Below are 21,376 nucleotides of genomic sequence, written 5' to 3' on the forward strand. Positions count from 1 at the left end.
AAAATAATTTAACTTTTGTGTACCTTGACGTTAACATCTGTTAAACGGGGATTAACCTCACTTAGCACGGACAATACATTTGAGTGGAAGTTACTCGGGGACTATGCCACCACTAAACATTAAGCATCATCATGTTTCGTTATCTACAGTACAGATTCCTAGGACAGCACTACACCCAGGATCCATTCGACTTGCTCACAACCAGCCTGCGAGTCTCCCGACGGTTGAGGATGTATGTGAATTACTCACAGATAACTGCTGAAGCAGCACATCGATCCCATCCAGCTCCCCAAGCAATTCTCTGTTGTCTAGACGGGAGTGGGGGGAAGGGGGAAAACAGAAAGAAAAATGAAGCTAACTGTCAGATTTTACTGCCATCTAACACTGATACATCAGCAAACAAAATCAATATGGCTTGACAGAGTACAAAAGCTGCAGAAAAAGAGAGGGCGCATGCGTACAGGAGAGAGCATACACAGGAGAGAGAGCACAGGCAAAGGGGAGCCAAAGGCAAAAGAGTGCAGTCATGATCTGAAACAAGCCTGGGGCCTATCCTAACAGAATATCAATACCAGAGGCATGTCTCACCATCATTATTCTGGAGCAAAATAGCCAGCACCTCACTGCAGTACAGCTTGTTGGCATCAAAGGGCATCTTAGCCTGTTGGTGGAAGAAGGAACAAAAAAAGACTCATCAGGGCACCGCTCTGTGTTTCACTGAATCTGAAGAATACACCGATCAAATCACTGAACATATAAGCAACACTTTAAGCAAAATACAACAGCAGCAATTCTGCAGTATGACTCAATGTCCAAATAATAATTTTTCCTGATTCAGGGGTGACAGTGTGTATGCATGTCCACACGCATATGTCAAAAACCAACTCTGATCCTTTGCATTACCCTACATAATTACAATTGCCTCAGTTGACTCAAAAAACCTCAGAACAGTCTCCAGCTGTCTGCTTCCGAGAAGTTTTCCGTGATATTTTATGTTGTATGTATATGCATGGGCTCATCCCTATTCTGAAAGGGCGCACCTGCCACCAGAAATGGAATTTCAGAAAACACATCACAGCAACATTAAATAGCAGCAGTCAAAGTTTGATGAGGACCGAACGCTGCAATTGGCTTTAGCCTGCAGAGTCACATAACATTCATTTCATACTTTCCCTCCATTAACCAGATAACAAACTGGTTTGCAGTTACTATAAAAAAATTAAAAATCTTAAAAATCATCAGTAACTAGCTGTTTGTATTCCACTCTTCAAGAAAAAAAAAAAGTACAGAGTAGCAAGTACTAGGCTTAACACACTCTGTTTGTCGCCCCCATTTTTTCCCTCCAACACACAAGTACCTGCAGCTTGACTGAGTAAACCTGGCTGCCCCAGGCTACGTATGGGCCAATTATCTCAGCCAGCTACCAAAAGAAAGGTCACAGCACACAAGTATCCTGCAACAAAAACATGAAAAGCAGGAAGATCCCAAATGCCACAAGTATTGACTTTACATAAAGCTTTTCTTTCAGAACAATCCCCAACCACCCTGTAGATGATGGTGTTTATAGCAACCACGTCTCTCTGGCAGGCACGAGAGGGGATCGCGGCAGGTGCCCGGTGCTACACAACCCTACCTGCTACCATCGCAGCACATACCGACTGCTGTTGTACAACAAGCGTTAGGAAATAACGTCCTGTTCTTTCAAGGCTGCACAAAACACCATCAAACCCTGCTTGTGTTTGGAGAAAGGAGCTATTAAGCTTCTCCATCTGAGCTTTCCCAGGCAATTCTGACAGTCAGAATACAATTATGCAACTTGAAACGTAGTCAGAAAACAGAAATTCACTCTGCCGCGTGCCAGATGTCCTCACCAACTCCTGGACAGAAACCTGATTTTAAAAATCATCCTAAAGACGGTCTTCAGCAGCGCAGTACTCCGCGCAGATGCTGAGATACTGGTTTAATCCTAAACACATCTGTCAGGGCGAGAGATTCCAGACCAAGTGCTGCCAATAGCAAAAGCTCCTGGGCAAGGATTTTATTAGCGTGCATCTCCCCACCATGACAGCTTGTAAGGAAAAAAAAGGCACTGCCTGATCACACTTCCCCAAACCCAGAGGGAGTTAACACATGCCAGAGCAAAGGAAACACACACGTTCAGCACCAAGTTTCGCAAACCTTTAACATTCATGTTCTGCTGCACCAAGCAGGGCAATCCAAGTTGTGACTATTTTGCTTTCCCATGTTTTTAAGTCTTTCAGCTGCAAGAGTAATTATAAAGCAGACAGCACACCTACACTCAGTACATACCTGCCTGGAATAAAATTAACTTCACTTTTTGTATTTAAGCGGAAGGAATATAATTATGTTACTACCTGTAGTGAGAAATTATAGGTTATTTCTGCTAACAAGTATACGAGGGGCACAGAGGAGCATCTGCATGATTACAAAGCTGCTAGAATATTTTTGTGATTCAGAGGTCACACTAACTGTACAGACATTTAAATGTGGAAGTGGAAATGCCTTACTAAACAAGTCAGGAGAAAGAAAGCCCAGGATCTGTTCTCTAAATTTCCTTCGCTAGCTCTGTAAGAGAGGTGAACTATCAATGCCTTCCCTAGATTATTTTTCCAGGGAATGTTTAGGCATCCTTACACAAAAGATGGAGTTAAACACTGCAACTCACTGCCACGGGATGCTCAAAATATTAACAAGTAAATGTGAAATCAGAAGTCAATTAGATGAGCTCAAAGAAAAAGCCACCACCAGTTAAAGACACCTCTAGAAATCAAAAATGTCTTACAGATGTAGCAAATCCATAAAACACATAAGCTTCCCTGCTTACTGATCAGCTTTTTACATTCCTGCAGGTCTTAGCCATGGACCAGAAATCCACTCTACGGGAATCATACAAACAGACAAAAGACACGCTCTGCTGTATGAAGCTTACAATATAATGACAAGACACCAGTACATTTAAACTAAAAACGCAGAAAATGCAAGCCCTGAATTCTAACTTGGTTTCTGTGCCTACCTCAGCTTCACCACACACACAAGCGCACGTGCAAACTTGGCTTATTTTAAGCAATGTTTAAAGTTCACACTAACCGGCTTACAGAAGGCAGGCACTGGCAGTATTCTATTGATGCCTGAGCTAGGAATGCTAAGGTAATACAGCTACTCGGGGTAACCAGATCGGTGGCTGTAGCCCACATACTGTTTTGCGGTGCTGTGAAGTCTCTGACACTGCGATACAGGGAAGACCATAGCCCTTTCTCATGGCAGGATCAAGGACACGTTAACAAAGAACTCCCCAGAAACAAGCAAAAACCAAAGACATTCAAGAGGACACATTACAGACAATTTCCCAGGCAAACACTACAAAAATGAGACAGCTACTCAGGGACTTCCACCACAACGTGTAGAGCTACTTACACATAAAGCCAGCTCTTCCAATTTTGCTAGTTTACAATAAGTTAGATGGAATGCTATCTCAAGCACACCAGCTTCCGGACCAGCGGTCTGTCAGTTTTTATTGTGCTATTTCCCAAACATTAACAGAAAAATAAGCTCACCTTCAGCCTCTTGAGCAACCACTGCATGAGGCCCTGCTGCGCAGCTTCTGTGCACATCTCTGGTCGGAACTCTGCCATGTTCTCCACGATCGCTAAGAAGAAAGGCACAGTAAACATGCATCTCCCCCATCCACAGTCCAGCTTACACCTGTATCAACACAGCTTTGCCAGGTCCCTCCTAGGGCTGCACTGTTCTTGTTAAAGTCGCGTACTATTTGCAACACTATATTTTTTGAGTGAGACTTCAGCTGGGGTGTATGACACTGTCTCACTGTTTTGGACAGTGCGACGCCAGCTCTTGCTGGAAGAACCTTGGATATGTGCCCTTTACTGAAGTAACAATGCTCACTGCACAAAAAGCTAACACAAGATTTTACTGCTGCTGCGCAGGAACAAAAGTCCAAAACCGGTTTCCAGTCTGCCTCATTCTTCCAGTCCCTGGGAAGGACAAAGATTCACAGGGATTACTGTCCTGGATGACTGAAAGGTGGGGATGATGGTCTCAGCGTTAATAAACGAAACACGTTGCAAAACAGTTACTGTGCTGTGCAAAGATTGAGGAACAGAGGGCTAATGATGTAATTGTATGAAATGGAACTGTTTTACTACCTGAAAGTTAAATATATTGCTAAGACAAACAGCTCACATAACCGGGCAGAGCTCACAGACAAGTACATAGAAAATACGTGGTCAGTAGAGCATACATTCTAGTCCAGTACACAGAATTTCATCTGTGTATGAGCACATTAACATAATGACTTTGGGAAGAGGCACCTCACCAGTGCTCATGCAACAAATGCTAGCTGAAGAGATTAGACTTTACCGTGAGTTACAATTGTGCTTGAATGAACCTTGCACTAGGGTCTCTACCTCAGTGTTGGCAGCTCAAGGGCAGAGCAGGAAAGAAGGAAAGGAGGGGATGGGATAGCCCTCCCTCCCCACTTTGTACAAAAGGCACAAAGAAGTGAGAGGCAGTGCAGCAGCCACTTACCTAGCGTGTTGTGGACGCCATCAGCTTCCTCCTTCACACTTTCATCCAGGCGCTCTAAATTCTGGACCAGCAACGCCACAACTTGGCCCTCCACCTAAATCACCATGGTCACAGGAGAGAAAAACATGAGAGAAGACTGAGAAATGGAAGAGAGAGGAATAAGTGGAGGGAGGAGGGTCTACAACAAAAAATAATCAATAAGCCCTACTGAAACATCCTGCTAGACATGATTCTGATCGGGAGATATTAACAATCTTGCTCTAAAATCTCAGAAGTAGCAAAGGATTCACCAAACAAATCTGCCACTATGTTTGTCTTAATTAAACAACTTTTAGGTTTCAGATTAAACAGAAAAACATCTGGAGGAAAACACAAACCTTGTCACAGACTTATTTCCCGCATCAACCCCGACTGATTTATAATCCCACAGAATTCTCAAATGCTAGGCACCACAAAGCACCACACGCTAGCCAGCTCTCAGCTCTGCAAGCAGTTCCACTTTCAACTTCTTACCACTGGCCTGTCTACATGTTTGTTATACCCTCCACCTTGATAGGTACAAAAAGCTGAAGGAACAACGCTCACACATGCAGATTCAAATCTTAGTAAAATGAATGTGCCAAGCCGACTCCAGAGAGCTAACAAAACCCCGACAGCAAAGCAAGAGCAAGAGCAGGAATCCACAGGGGCAGCGGAGGCTGCAGCCCCCTCGCCACAAGAAGTCTGCTCTTAAAGCTGGAATTGGACAGAGTCCAGCTTGACTTCAGCTAACTCCCTATTGTGGAGCTAAGCTTGGAAAAGTTGAACAAAATACCATTTGCAATTCAAAACTCTTAACTAGTTTTGTGCTCAGAGAAGCCAGGGAAAAAATACAAACAGCAGTTGCTGGGGAAGGCAGTGCAGCAATCTTGTCAGATACCCTAAAACATTACACTGACTTTTTTTTTTTTAAAAGTAATCTAAAAAGCAAATATCCAAACTTGTCTCCCAGGATATGCCAGACTTGTTTCTTTCAGAGAGAACAATAAAACATCTAAAACTTGGCTATTATCAGTGAGTTGGTGACACGGCAAACAGAGAAAGAACTTCTCTTGATTTACCACAGAAAACATCTTCCCTACCAGTCCTCTCTGCCACTTCATTCATCCAGCAAGCCTTCCGTGAAGGCAGAGTAATTAAGAGCAGCCAAGAGGCCAGCTGGAGGAACCGAGCTCCCAGCCACTGTCATTAACCTTTGGAGGTAACAGTGACTGGACGAGAGGGATTGCAGGAGAAAGCATGGCAGCCAAACAAAAGGAAAACAATAATCCTCCGTCGTTCAATTTCAACACAGCAGTTACAGAACAAGAGAGCCACAATGTTTCACAAACGCAGCAATTCACCAACAGAAGCTGCCTGAAGGTAGAACAGACATTGAGATCTAAGTTTTGCTGGACATCACTTCTCTGAAGAGTGCTTCTGCTCAGTTTGGCAAACTCCTCCTGCAGCTGAGGAGCAGGAGGCATCCAGCACAAATGCCAAGACACCGGACCTACACCAACACAGAAGATGAGAGGCACCCAAGAGAGTTAATCAGGTAGAGAGCATTTAAGACCGAGCAATGCATCTGCTGCTGCACACAGATCGTTGTACAGGGTCACTTAATCTCTGTGGCACGAAGATCATTAAATCTAAACTCTCCACCACCCTTAAAATGCATTAGCTCTGTTACATGAAAACTTCCAAGCTTTCAAGAAAAAAGCATAACCTCACTATAAGGACATTTTATGTTTCAAATACAAATCATTGGGCTTGAAACAGGAGTTACTGGGTCACAGTATACTGGTCTCCAGCAAGAGGTCAGACTGAAAGGTCACAATGGCCCCGCTGTCCTTCATATAACAATCTGCAGTCATAAATTTCCTGGGTAAACAGAGATCACCCTTCCCACAAGAAGGGAAAAAAACACAGATCAAGCCCCTAATTCCAATAAAAGGCTGTCCAAGTCACAAACATTTCAATAAAAGGCTGCCCAAGTCACTTCATTCTCCCTCCCTGCATGAAAAAATCTCCCAGCCTACACAAGTTTTGAAGTAAGAGCGTGTGCCGTCCCAAAATGAAGTGATCTAACAACACGCGAGAACAACCTGCTCCTCAAACTCTGGCATTCCGTTCCCAAGGCCTGCTGTGGTCCTCAATACAGCACTTCAGCTACAACAAGCATACAGCAGAACCAGCTAACTTCATCACGGTGTTGGCAATATAAATAAGCACAGCTGCAGAAAACAGGGTAGCTCGGAGCACTCACTGCTGTGCCGTATACGGCAGGTGTTCAGCCATTAAAATAACGTGGAGTTTACTCCTTACCAGAGCATCTATGAGGACTTCAGCTCCTTCTTCACTCTCATGGAGAGTATCTATATCAGTCAGTTCTTGAAGCAAGTCTACCACAGCTATGGAAACATGTGCTGGATGTTAAGGACAACCAAGACGGCAGACGACACGCAGTATCAAAAGAATATTGCTCCTAGGCTAGTGAGCTCCTGACGTGACCCAGAACTGGCAGCTCATTACGGCACAGGAACACCGGACCCAAGGGTACAGAGACTACTTCAGCAGTCTTCATGAAAAACAGATTCAGAGAATTCTGACAGCTAGGAACAATAAAAACAAACATCATTGTGTGCTTACTGTGCTAGGCAATTTCACTGTTGCTTGATGACACTTTTTTTTTTTTTTAATTTTTAACTCAAAACTTCTGTAGTTGGCATAACTAGGCATCATCTTTCATTGTCAGGATTGAGCATAACAAAAGAGAAATGCATCATAATAACCTGATTTGGGTGTTATTCTCCCAGTGATCCCCTGCTAACCCGACAGCACACGCCTAACAAGGCCAAGGCCACCGCGTGAAGCAGCAGCAATAACCCCCTCCTGCCTGGCCCAATTAAGACAGCATGCACCTCTAACCACGTACCTCACAGGAGCAGCATCGTTTCTGCCAGCCCAATTTTCACTCATTAACACTGGGCTGCATAACACACGGTTCCCCTGACTGCTACACAGCTCTCTGGTACAACGAGACGTATTCCACCTCATTAGAGCCACTTCCCTATTCTCTCAGACACTCTGATCAATCTTGCCCAATTCCCACCGGGGTAGAACAGGGTATGCAGTTTCCTCCATGTCCTATATAACAACTTTGTGATGAATCTCTTTAAAATTCACAGGCTAACAAACCAGCCTCCCAGTTCTCCTGTTTGTGCGTTTGCTCAGGCACACACGGAGCAGTAGGAGAAGTATTTTAACACATCTTTTCTTAGCAGGGTTATAGTTGCAACTTATCTAGTCTCAGGAAACACTGACAGAGAGCTGCCTGTTCCAGTCCCAAGTTAACCTACGTACAGCTCCGCTGAAGATGTTTATTAGTATGACCACTGCTTTCATCACACTCTACAGCAATCCTTAACCAAGCCAAAGCTGTCTGTACATTTTCAGGACAGGCACGTCACTTACAGTTGCAAACGCCATCAGGAATTCAAACAGAAGGGCGTTATGCCGTACTGGGCAGGCAGTCGCTCATGCTTATATAAAATCATTGTCAGGGGAGCCAGGGCACAACTTTTGAAGGCAGTGTGGAGCACAACTCAATAAGCAGGTTAAGAGAAAATAATCTGCCTTGCATTTATGCTGCAAGGAATCAATTGTTAAGCAACAAAAGCTGGAGGAACAGGCCAGTAGGAACCTCATGAAGTAGGAGGAATCCAAGCCCTGTCTCTGGGATGGAACAGAGCCATGCACTGGGGCTGTCCGCGGAGGTGACAGCTCTGCAGAAAAGAATCTGGAAGTTCTGGTGAAGATGAGTCAGCAGCAGCATGCCTCTGCAGCAGCAAAGGCTAATCGCGGGCTGCATTGCATTCTCATGAACAAAATCAGCAGGCCAAGAGAAGGACCTTCTCTTACCTGCTGCCTGGCACTCATGGAGCAACATATTGAACATTCTGTTCAGTTGTGGGTGCCCCCAGTACAATACTGGGCTCATTAGAGCACAGGACCCCCTACGATGGTCAGGGGATTAGCATATGACATGAGGTAACTGAGGGAATGGGGTTTGCTCAACCCCTGTAAGAGATAAGGTAGGATCTAACTGAATCATAGAAGACTACTGCTTCCGATAATTAGGTGCTACACAGAAGACTGAGCCAGATTTTTCTGAGGGTGAGCAGCAAAGAATCAAAATTATAGCAAAAGAAATTCAAACTAGATTTTCAAAGTCTTCTGAAGAAGCATATCCAGAGATGCAGTGGAATCTCCATCTTTAGAGAGAATTAAAATTCAGCTTACCAAGAACCTGATCTAGCTTTAAAGTTGGTCCTGCTAAAAGAGGATTGGGCCAGAAACCTCTTATTGTCCCTTCCAGTTTACATTACTCCATGATTATACCACGTTTCAAACAGGTGTACCCACATCTCATAGGGCATTCCCATCTAGGGAGCTTCTATGGAGGCTTCCAAGGAGAACACACCAGCTGTCCTATGTAACTTCAGAGATGGAAAAACAACTTCACTTTAGCTTTCCTGTCTTTAATTAAATCTTGTCAGTGACCATCTTCCATTCACATGCTTTGTGTAAAACTACCTGAATCTCTGATTCAGCAGATTATTTCTACTCTCCCTTGGACGCTGTTTTTCTCTTTCTATTAGTTCCTCTAGACACTACATTTAAATCACGTCTGAAGAGCCATTTGCTTAGAGCTCTCTTGAAGAATCTTTTTCAATTTAACAAAGTCATTAGAAAACTTGAGCTGTACCAATTTTATTACACATCTAGATGCTTCAATTTAATAGCGTTTCTATTCTCTATACAGGCAGCAGCACAGGGAAGAGGCATTACTACAGCCCACGTCCTGCTTCCGACAGAACTGAACACACTTCAGCAGCTTTATAATAAGAAATGAGTTTTCTCCTAAAATTGCAATCCACAGGCCCTAACCTAACAGACAGACAAGCTGCAAACCAAGTTAAAAAAAAAGTTTGGTGGAAAAACAGACAAGTCCTCACCTCCAGCTGTGACTCTAGGACACAACTTCTCATGAAAAAAAGGACAAACTTGTATTCCTGTGCACTCCAGATATGAATCAGCCCAGCTAGCCCAGGCAAAATCATTTCCTTGTGAATGAGAAATTCAAAGATAACCTGCTAAGACTGTGCACAGAGTTCACAAAAAAGCCTGCGGTGTCCAGCAAAAAAAGAGTAATGAAACCATGGTGCCCATGGAACTGGTCACGCATCACAGGCGTTTCCCATGTACAAGAGTAAATTGTTAACAACCATTTACTTGAGAGTGATTTTCATTACAGATCACAGATAAAGAAAGCAGTGGTGTTTGCTGTTTTGCATGGACCAGTAACTACCACATCAAGGTTAAGCCAAATACAAGTCAAAATAGCCAAACACAAAGATTTTTAAGACTAACAGTGCTTTTCACTTAAAAAAAGGCACAAACTCAGTGCAGTGGGGGAAAAAAAGAGAAAAACACATAGTAGCCTGTGAAAGCAGGATATAAGAGATGACAGAAAAGTCTGCTGAAAGCCTCTCCTAAGAGAGCTGCTTTAACCACTGAAGGATATCTGTGTTGTCGTGTCCAAGCAGCCCGAGAAGAGACTGCACAGCATTCAGCTCCACCAGCAGGTGGTACAGGTCCGGCATCGTCGCGATCACATGCATTTCCTGAATGATGTCATTTAAATCCAATTCAGATTCCATGAACCTGAGGCAAGACAAAAAAATAAAAAGCACATGAGTTGTGGTCAGCGGACACAGTCCTTCACCAAAGAGAACAACGCCTTCCCCAAGGTCCCAGGTAAGACTTAGTCACCCCGGCTGCACATGGCCCCAGCATCTGATTCTCCATCATCGCATCAAATGACTGAATCCAAGCTTCCTACAAGCAGTTTGTGCCCCACCCTGTCCTACATTTTTAGTTTAATCAGGTAGCAGGATAAGCCTTGCTACTATACCATTTACATAGTAAAAAGAGTAGATTTGTTCCAATTCTGTAAATCAGTTACAAAGCTATAGAGATTATAACTACACATGAAGAAAACCTTGCACGTGAAATAAATACTCCAGTGATGCACCTCCCCTAACTCCTCCATACTGATACGTGGGTTGTATTAGTCTGAAGCGAAGACCATAAAAAGAATTTATACAAAGGAAAGAACACTAAACTGGACAAAAAAATACTGGCATTCAAGTGTAGGCAGAAATTCATTTAGCATGAATAACAAACTCTGTGAAGGAGGAAGAGGCTCGCTGGCAGTGCACGTGTGGAAAGGAGCATCACGAAGAGCCTCTGGCTTTCAGACCCCACGCAGCCGTCGTGCCCACGGCATCGGAGAGCTCCGTCAATACAAACCAGTCATCGTCGCACACGGAGCACTGCCTGCATACAGAAGCACAGCGCCTTCCCAGCCAAATCAACACACGAGATGACGACGTGACATCTTGGTTAATTTGGAAAGCAGAACTCACAGCCCCGGGATCAATCTTTCAGCCCAGCCCCCGGTATCTACCACCTGCCTGCCAGTGAGAAAAAGAAGCACTGCTCAAAGCTGCGTGAAGAAGGAACCCCCCTGAAAAAGGAGAGACTTGGAGCACGGCCGATGATTCTCTGATGCCAACTGCTAATAAGACTACCGTTAGCTTACACTTTTGAAAACAAAGCTACTTATTTAGATACCTAAAAGGAAAAAAATCACAAAACCTTATTTAACGTTTGTACTCCCAAAATAAAACAGCATAACCTAGAATTTTAGGACTGAAATTTCAGTCTTTCATATTAACAGCAAGAATTTAATAAACTAAATCTTCTCCCTTTGTTGCTATTTTCTTCATGCCACAACTGCAAGTGATTTTTTTAAACCATATACCTGTCTCTACCAGAAGGCTCGATAATGTCATTTTTAATTAAGTTAGTTTCAAATACAATTTATAAGAACAACATGGCAATAACAGCTATTATATAACTCCTATGTAACTGAAAACATCTGTATTTTCAAGAAATTGATTTAGGGCTGAAACATAAAAGCAAAGGCAACAAATGGTAATGCAGAGGGGCCAAGCATAATCTTACTTCTCTGGATTGTCCGGAAACTTGATCCGCAGCTCCTGGTTTTTGTAAGATCGCTTCTCAAAGGTGAGAATCATCTTTTTCACTGAACTTTCATCCAAAGGTTCCTCCTAACAAAATTGGAAGGGCAGAAACCAGAGTTTAACATTTGGACGGATGGAACAATTACCCGGCATAAAGCAAACAAGGGAGCGCAGCAGCTGCGGTGGGACTGCAGTCCGGCCCCGACGCTTTGGGTGCAGCGCAGCAACAAACGGCAAGCGCCGGCCATCTCGCTGCAGAAGGCTGGCAGAACTCACGCACCATCACCATTCATTTATCGACTCGCTGCAACTTTGACCTAAGCAAGCTCTCCAGAGCAAACCCTTGTAAATCAGGGTTTTACAAACCAGAGGTTTACCAGGTGACTTTTTTTCCCGAAGAACCAGAAGAGCTTCCTGACACTCTCTGAATCCAAGTATCGGTGAACAAAAACAGTGTTTTGCAGTGACCTTACGCGGCACCACCGGCGCCTCACGAAGCTTTCTGCTTCTGACATATTACAGTAAATGTCCATTAACAGCTTAAGCCCACAGCTAGTTTCATTTCAGAAGTCCATTGTGCCGTTTCTTTTTGTAGGTCTACATTTAACCGTCCGGAGTTTATGATCTTTTGTATTTTTCTCACTCGGATAAGCTTTCACTTCTATTTTAAAGTCTTTTTCTAAAGAAAAAAATAAATCAATATTTCACTCCAGTACTTTCTTTTTATTTTGGAAAGTCTTCTAAAGCATTTCTCAGTTGGCATTATACATTTACTGTACGTTAGCAGTACACCCTTAGCTACCTCCCTGTTACTTTCTTTCCTGCTTTTAATGCACAACTTTTAATTAAATATTGCTATCCTAGATTTTCTTGTGTAAGCTCTTCCTTCTTCTCTTTTCAACTTTTTTTATAACCACTATTACAGAGAAGTTCTCAAAACAGAAAACAAACCAGGCCTATTCACATCTTATGCCAAGCTGCGTGCACTGTGTCACTGTTAAATCAAGAGTTGTTTCTGGTATTAAGGATTCTTTACGCAGTGACTTGAAGCAGCAATCTTGTCTGAGACCAAAAAAAGTACCAATTTCTTTAGCAAACTGCATTCCAATAATAACAGCAGTCCATGCAAAGATAGTTAAAGACTTCCACTATTAGCGGATTTCCTACTTCCTCAAGTTCAGCCTGCCTCAGCACTTCACAGCTCGCGTCGCCATCCCATTCAAGTGACCAGCGCTACAGCACCCACACCATATTCTTCCTTCAGGGGAATTTCAATCCACAAAGGTACTATCACAGATGCTGACACTGCTTCTCTCTATTTTATTTGACTCTTTTTTTAATATATATCACTGTAGTATCTCCATTAGGATCTGCTTTTCATGCATCCCATATTACGGTGTCCTACAGATTAGCCTCCTTCCATCAATTTTACTGATACAAAGAACATTCTGATGGCACATGGATTAACTGAGCTCCAAGATAATAAGTAAGAGATTCAGGTTCAAAAGAAACCTCAGACCCCCAGCCCTTCAAACGCCTGGATGGGAGAACTTCACTTGACAAAGACTTGCACGCGGCAGGAAACCAAAAGACTCTAGCCAGTCAGCAGGACTTCTGGCTGCATCCGTTCATCCTGGAGCTCAAACGCTACAGAAATCCTGCGTTACCTTTCTCAACTAGCAGCAACAACCGTAATGGCAATAGCTCAACATAACAAAAACAAACAAGGGAGATTTTCAGAGGTGAATGCTAGCAACGCTGTACGCAAAGGACAGGGATATTTTACAAAGCTACATGATTCTGCAGTGGTGAGTATACTTTTTTTTTTTTAAATCAAACAGGACACAGGCAGCAGGAAACAAATATCTTCTAGATTTATACCAATCCATGTGTCACATTTATAAAGTGATCTTTTCCCTGGCCCTTGGCAGAAAGGCCAGTGCTGCATTGGATTTCTGTCTCCAAGGCTTGAAATCATTTACCCTTGACAGCTGCTACCCCCCTCCTCTGACCCAAGACCTTTCTCGTGTAGGAGAATGTTTATTTGCTGCTGCAGCATAGCTGGAAAGAGGGGGAGAGGGAGAGAAGCTACATGGCTGGGGGTACTGATGAAAATAATAGAGTTAGAAAACTATTTAGAATCTAGAAACTATTTCCTAAATATATAATTTAAAAGGTGAATTGTGTATTCCTAACCTAAAACAGAGACGAGGATTGAAAGATTTTTTTTTTTATTATTATTACCCCCCCCACCCCCAGTCACCTTCTTTAGACCTTCAGAGGCTCTCTCTGAAAGCAAAAGCACCACCTTCAGTTACACATGGCATGTGCCACGGTATGAAATGGAAGTCACGGAGGAGGGATCTAGCTTCTGCGTATTTCCCAGAGGACACCAGTGCTTTACCTCCTCCTCTTCCTCTTCCCCATCCCTCTCAATTATCTGAAGAAGCTTCTTCTTCTCATCATCTGTTTCTTCCAGCGCAACAGGCTCCTCCTCCCTGTGACGGCCGTGCTCTCGTGCGCTAGCTTGTTTGCGACGCGCTTTGATTTCTTCCTCCTCCTCATCACGGGGTCTTTTTGTCCCTCGGTTAGGCTGAAGTCAGAGAAATAAGGTGAATGAATACAGGCCTTCTGCGACCCTTTCAAACCAGAACAGCAATACTACAAGACATACTGAGGAAATTCTAGCAAGTTATTCAAAACATTTGCTTACACAACGCTTAACAACTCTGAAAAGTGGAAAGGAAATTAATTTAGTGCAGTGTAACATCACATGATGAGATGAATCGCTCTGCCAGGAGCTACGTCAACATCCTCCCTTGTTTGATCTATGAATACGATTCCTGGGAAGGGATCTTCATATGGAACCGATCAGTGTTTCAAAGACAAGAAGTGGTCAAACTGAGCTGCTCAGTGGTGGTACGGTGGGCAACCTTAAGGATCTGGAACCAACTGAGCTGAGATAATCTCACGTTTTACAGACAAGACCAACATGCTCAAGCATACGGCAGTGAAAGATGATTTTTCACCCCCCTAGTACATGAGCTGATGCAGAATTCGTGCATGCATCCTAATTCCCCTTGACTTCCCCCATCCCTGTGTTTAGGTTTGCTAACGGTGAACGTAGAATCAAAGCTCGTTTTAACGCATGCAAGTCAGGAGTATTGTTGCTTGCTGCGATTCTGCAGGGGTTTGGCACCAGATGAAGCAGTGATTTGCTTGGAACAACCTACTATTTTATTCTATAAGTTCCACTTAATAGACAAAATTAAACATAATTTGCCAGGGACAAGAAAAAGTCCATTAACCCTAGTCCCATGTTTTAATTCAGACAAAAGGGGATGAAAGCATTTGCAATAGCAGGAAAAACTCTCTTCAAAACCAACAAAACTATTAAATTTGGTCTTGCTCACATTTTTTTGAAGGACGACCAAGCTCGAATAGCAGTATTCTATGCTCTGTAGCTACAGAAAAGGAGAACTTAATTCATTGTTGTCTAACAAGAGTCTGTGTTAAAACACAGAAAGTGAGAATATTTTTACTTTCTGTTTTCAATCAGCTGCTCCAGCTGCCTGGACGATGATTTCCTATTTCATTAGGTCTAACACTTGTCCAGCCCATTTCAGAATGCATCGTCTGGCACAAAGAGCCAGCTTCTCTGCTTCGGGGGTCCCTTTGTCTGAAACCGCAGAAGTCACGCCACGCTTTGGGCACCGTAAGGTCTGCGTTTCCACTGAGACTGAACCACAGTCAGGAAGAATCCAAGAGAACTTAAGAACAAAGGTGCAGAGGGAACAGGCGAGCCAGACAGCAGAGTAACCGAGAGCACGGTGTGTTTTCAGGGGTATCTGTGCTGTCCCCTTTGGGAAAGGTGCCGAATCAAGGTTCCCTAACGTCAGGATCACAAAAGCTCACAGCAGCGTACAGCCGGAGCTTGTGCCAGGTGCCTGCTGCTAGCCAGACCTCCTCAAACCCGGTCGTTATCTGCTTTCCCCCTACAGCTCCGCTGCCGTTTCCATTACAGACGATATGCTCCTGACTTAAGCTCTTCTGCAGCGCTCCCGCACACTCTTAAAGCAGTTACTGAGCTCATAATTCAATAGCTGTGAAGCAGCAGCACGCCTGGAGACCCTTCAAAATGAAAAAGTTATTTGCTTGGAGTGTGGGTTTTCTTCCTTAAGCAGATTCCCGTTACTTATCTTCCGGGCACATTAAAATATCATTTCACATAGATCAATTTTGAAACAAAGACATCACTGCCAAAAACCAATACTTTAAACCGTTCCCAAGCAATTAGCAACCCCATTAAAAGAAAGAAAAAAGATGCTTCTAAACGACATCATCTAAGGAAAAACCTTCAGTAAACAGATATTCCTTACTCGATGCCCTCAGTAGCACACAAGTTTCTGTCCTTCCACCTCCCGCTCAATAGTACCCATGTCATTCTAAACTCGCTTTGACAGATTAATATTACGACCACACACAGAAATTAGCGACATAAGTCCTGACATTTACACGAAGAAACCTTGCAACATTTGCCTTGGATGTTCCTCATTTAAAGTCTCAGGAAATCATTCCTTGCTCTCATTTCTAAACATTAAAAAAGAACCAATAAAAGACAGAAAAAACAGATAAGAAGATAAGACTGCGACTGCAGCGAAGGACCACAGGAGCTGGTGGTTTGTCAGACGCCAAGTGATGTGCCACGGACAGGGACTGTATCACCAGAACAAAATCTAAATTAAAACCCCATCATGAAACCAACCCCATTTCCTCTAAGTACACAAACCCACAGTAGCAGCATTTACGTCCTGTCTCCATCTCAATTATTTCATCCTTCTTTGGGAGAGGAATCTTCCATAACACACACCAGAAGCCATTATGACAAATTACGGAAGTGCCCAGCATGCAGTCATTAACGCTGCCGACGGATTGCCGGTAGACAGTAATTGAGTTCCCAGGCAAGCGTTATCAAGCAGGCATTAAGGTTTTTCCTTTTGTTATTGATGTTTTGCTAAACCTTGCTGAGAATATTGCAGTTTTCCACCCGGCACTGTTAAAACTAAGAAATCACGGCTAAGTGAAACACCTGTGTTTCTGCTCGTTTCACAGGAGATGCAGAGCCACGAGCAGCTGATTTAAGACAAGCATTAAACTTCCGTGCGTTGGTTTTCGTCTCCGGGTTGCATTCGTACTCTGCAGGACTGTCAGCAGCCAACGGGAATTAAGCACATCCGTTGCCGGGCTCGGACTGGCGCACTTCGTTACGCTATCCCATATATTGTGTCTAAACGCATTTGTTTAAATAATTTCATAGCTTCACACACACCTACTTCAGTTTTAGCTTTCTGGTAGAAAAGGAAAAGTTAATTGTTTAATAAATAAAACGTGGGCTTCTGTTTTACTCCGTTGTGCTAAGGTGCATTTGGCAAGAAGCTGGAGTTCAGTACAAAGTGCACAAGGAAAGCATTTTTAAATTGCGTTATTAGTTAAGCTTAATTTTGTTCCTACTGAATGCAGCGCGTCCACAGAAATTTATTCAGGAGACATTTCCAATTAAATCTAACACTGGTCCCACCACACACACACAAAAAACAGGAAAGGGTTTAAAAAACAAAAAAAAATTTGTAAAATGCAATAAATTAAGCAAAATCTGTTGATTGGTAAAGAAGAGATCTGTTCCTCCGCTGTCCTTCAGCTGCAGTTGTTCTGGGGATTAAGTGAGGCACCCAGCCCTTCCTTACAGACGGGCGTTGGGAGCCCCAGGTGGCAGAGCCCCGGACCCAGGACGAGCCCTCGTCCCCACCGGTACGGCGCTCGAGCTGCAGAAGCACGAGTGCTCCCCTCGCGTGTTGAGCAGGGGAGAAGAACCATGCCCTAAACCAACCCAGGGCCCCGCCTCGTCTTCCTCAGAGCAGCGATAACGCATCAGTGCCAAGACAAAACACCCTTAGACACGTGACAGCATTGTTCGGACCTCGCCTTCGTCATCAGGAAGCTTTAGAGAAGTCTCGCAGAAGGAGCCTCACGTTACTAGGACATCTGTTTTATAAGTAACCTCGTTACTGCGGAGCTCTGAAATTATTTGTTAATGAAATCGGAAATAAATCTTCCTAAGCGATGCAGCTCCTCCCGAGGCCACGTCCCCGCCAACCGCAACCTGCCCAAAAGAGCCACTGTAGAGAACCACCCGCTAGCTGCCAACGTAGGAGCTCCGAAAGCAAGCCCTAAATCTCCAGAGGGATCTTCACTAACTTCTCGATTTTGCCTCCAGCACTTGCGATGAACCCGGCCCCCATCAATCTTGCTTTTGGTCTCTGTTCCCGAAGCACAGCACTTCTGTCCTGCCCGCTGCCGGCTGAAGGAGCGGCTTCCAGGAAAAGCCGGGAGCCTCAGGAAGTCTGAGAGCACCCGGTCACACGAACGAAGGCAACCGAAATGAGAGGCCTGCGCAGGCTGCACCCGCACGGGTACAGGATATCACTGGAAGAGAATTAATCCCCTTCCTCCCCGACTCCGCGGGCACACAGGTCCTCGAGGCAGCCTGCCACCGTGAAAAGCCCACAGATCGGGAAAAGGCACGAAAGCAAAATCGGAAGTTTCCTCTGTCCATCCCACGCTAGAGCTACCACACAGAAATCAGAAGCAAAGAGGCACGTAACGGCAAAGAGACCGAAACAATCTCCTTTACTCCCTCCCGAGACAACTGAGGGAGAGGTCTGAAAACAACCGGAGTTGGCTTTGTCCCGAGTTACCCGCTGGAATCGGAAACCAGGCCCGAGGATCCGGGCACAACAGCAGCAATATTTAATCAGCAGTTTAGACCATCTGCGAGCGTTTTGCAGCTACCCATAAAGTTTATGGGCTCCCGAGCTTTGCACAAGCTGCCAGGTGCTGGACTCTGCTGGTTTGTAGCTCCTTGCCGCGGGAGGTTCCTTCCCGGCTCCGACAGGCACTTGGTGCCGACCCGCGGCACGGCGCCCGAGATCTCCCAAGGTTGGCTCTGAGGGAGAACAGCTTTTTGATTCAGCAAGGGCACAGATTAAGCATTCAGAGGACACAAATTTCAAACGCCACATGATAAAGGTGGGGTTCGGGTTGTTTTTTGCTGAGGGAAGCTGAGAAGACCAACTCATTTGCAGCAAGAGATTAAAATCAGACAGCGCCCATCGCCCAGCCCACCCCTCTGACAGCCGCTGCCACCCCTGCAGCAAGGATGGCTGAAGACGTCCCGAACCCTCACGCTTCTCCAGCTGAGAGGAAAGAACCAGAGCTCGGCTGTGGCTAACCCTAAAGCACAGACAAAACCGGAGCAGGTCAGGAGCTGGTTCATGAGCTACCACGCCAGCCTGGCCTCAGAAGCAGCAGCGCTGTCAGACGGGCGCAGCAGACAGCTCGCAGCAGCGCTGCATTTGTCTGATCTTACCCTGACGCACACAAGTCGGCAGCCTCGCTGCGGCAGAGGCACAAAGGAGCCTGATCCCGCTGGATGTCAGCGGTGGGGGGGTGAGAACGTTCGTGCCCAGCGTCCTGCGGGCGGGCCCTGCCCGGCTGCCCCTGCAGCAGCAGACGCCCGACCCTCGCCACGTGGGCGCCGGTGAAACCTGTCCCGTCCACCTTCTGCTTCCATGTCTCAGCCGTAAGCAGCCCCGCAGACAGGGATCGCGTTTTCTCAGTATCAGAGATACGGACAGACGGATTTATCTGCCTCCTGTCTCTCCCCCACTTTCACTCCTTTCACCCTTCTGCCTAACTCTGGAAGCCTGAACCCTGCGGCGCCTCACGTCCAACGTTTAATCCGGGGCATTATCCCATCTGCTGGCGTGGAAACACTTGTGTTCACTGTCAGGTGGGAGCGCGCAAAGCCAGGACGGCATCCTCAATATTCAGCTGAAACTCACAGAATGTTTTGGCCCACAGCTCCAGAACAAGCTCAGCAGCAAGGAAAGCCAGCGCCGCAGCACCTGGCAGCCGAACGGCGGATCTTCACCTCCAGCTTCCGCAGGGCACAGCCCCGTGGTGCCACAAGCAACCACCCGCACTGCGGGACAAAGAGCTCACCCAGCAGAGGGCTGTACAGAAATCAACGCGACCGAAACGTGACGGCGCGCCTTCCTTCTCAGCAAAGGGAATCCTGCAGGCTTCACGTTTTCAGAACAAGAGAAAAACAAGCAAAAACCCAAACTAGAACCTGATTACAAACTAAAAAAACAACCGAAGTTCAACAAAGGTTTACCTTTACAGGGTTTAGGTATAAATTGTGTTGCAAAGCAAGTAAATGGCAGCATCGTTAACAATAACGCGTTAGTGTTCTTCACCTCAGGTAAAGGAACGTGAAAAACGATCATTCTAATTTCATACCGAAAAATCAGCAGGAAAATCGTATGTAGAGAAACGCGGAGGCAGGCCAGAGCCCAGGGCAGCAGGGCCGTGCTGCCAGTGCCACGCAGCCAGGGCAGGGGGACGCGGCTGGCAGCCAGGCCCGGTGCGACGGGCGGGGCGAAGCTTTACAGAAGGAAGGCGACGTCCCGGAGCTGGCACGCGCAGGGATCACAGAATCAATAGCCCGAGCTGGGAGAGACCCACAAGGATCATCGAGTCCAACTCCTGGCACCGCACAGGCCTACCCAAAGTTCAGACCATGTGACTAAGCGCACAGTCCAAACGCTCCCTAAACTCCGACAGCCTTGGTGCAGCGACTGCGTCCCTGGGGAGCCTGTTCCAGTGGGCGACCGCCCTCTCGGTGCAGAGCCTCTTCCTCATGTCCGGCCTGAACCTGCCCTGCCTCAGCCTGGCCCCATTCCCTCGGTCCTGTCACTGAGGAGCACAGGCCGGCGCCTGCCCCTCCGCTCCCCTCCCGAGGAAGCCGCAGGCCGCGACGAGGCCCCCCTCAGCCTCCGCCCCCAGCCGCTCCTCACACGCCGTCCCCCCGGGCCCGTCACCCCCCCGCAGCCCTCCCCCGGGCTCTCCCCCCGCTCCCCGCCCTCTCTGACCCGGCAGCCCTCACAGGAACGCTGCCCTCACGGCCCGGCCCCGGGTCTGACGCGGGGGAGGCCCGGGGGCAGCTTCCCGCACCGGGGCCGCGTTCCCTGCTCGGGGTGCGGGGCCTCGCCCCCGGGCAGGGCAGCGCGACAGGCCCCCGAGCCCGGCAGCGGCCCCGCGGCCAGCGCCAGCCCGGGGCAGCGCCGTTACGGCGGGGCCAGCAGCGGCAGAGCGCCGGGCCCGGCACCAGCGGCCCCGCCCGGTGCCCGGTGCCGGTGCCCGCACCTGGTAGCTGAGCAGCTCCCCCACGTCCATGGCTCCGGCCGGGCCCCGCCGCCGCCCAACTGTCGCCAAGGCCCGGGGCCGCGCGACACCGCGCCGTAAAGCGCGCGGCGCAGGCGCGCTGCCGGGGCGCCGCTCCGCCGGAAAGCGAGGCGGGAAGGGCGCTGCCGGAAAGCGAGAGCGGCGCCACACTGCCGCAAAGCGGCGCCACACTGCCGCAAAGCGGCGCCACACTGCCGCAAAGCGGCGCCACACTGCCGCAAAGCGGCGCCACACTGCCGCAAAGCGGCGCCCCCCGCCCCGCAGCACGGGCAGGGCCCCGGTGCCACGGGCCTCGCGGGGCGGCCGTGGCAGGCCGCCTTCGCAGCCCTGCTCCATCTCCACGCAGATCTCCAGCGTGGTTTCCCTTCCCT

General features: G+C 46.8%; 1 protein-coding gene across 1 annotated transcript in view; it reads right to left on the reverse strand.

The window, feature by feature from the left end:
• CTNNBL1 (catenin beta like 1) overlaps positions 1-21,096 on the reverse strand; it is a 48,155-nt gene extending 27,059 nt beyond the window's left edge. The window contains exons 1-9 of the mRNA XM_040575819.1: positions 20,967-21,096; positions 14,104-14,292; positions 11,680-11,786; positions 10,175-10,314; positions 6,913-7,010; positions 4,567-4,660; positions 3,576-3,667; positions 589-661; positions 250-308 (exon numbers count right to left, since the gene is read on the reverse strand). Coding sequence (XP_040431753.1) covers positions 250-308; positions 589-661; positions 3,576-3,667; positions 4,567-4,660; positions 6,913-7,010; positions 10,175-10,314; positions 11,680-11,786; positions 14,104-14,292; positions 20,967-20,996 — 882 coding nt within the window. The 5' untranslated portion in view covers positions 20,997-21,096. The remainder of the gene's footprint in view (positions 1-249; positions 309-588; positions 662-3,575; positions 3,668-4,566; positions 4,661-6,912; positions 7,011-10,174; positions 10,315-11,679; positions 11,787-14,103; positions 14,293-20,966) is intronic.
• Between the last annotated feature and the right edge of the window lie 280 nt (positions 21,097-21,376).

The sequence above is a fragment of the Cygnus olor genome, chromosome 16 (assembly GCF_009769625.2).
Source record: "Cygnus olor isolate bCygOlo1 chromosome 16, bCygOlo1.pri.v2, whole genome shotgun sequence".
Classification (NCBI taxonomy): domain Eukaryota; kingdom Metazoa; phylum Chordata; class Aves; order Anseriformes; family Anatidae; genus Cygnus; species Cygnus olor.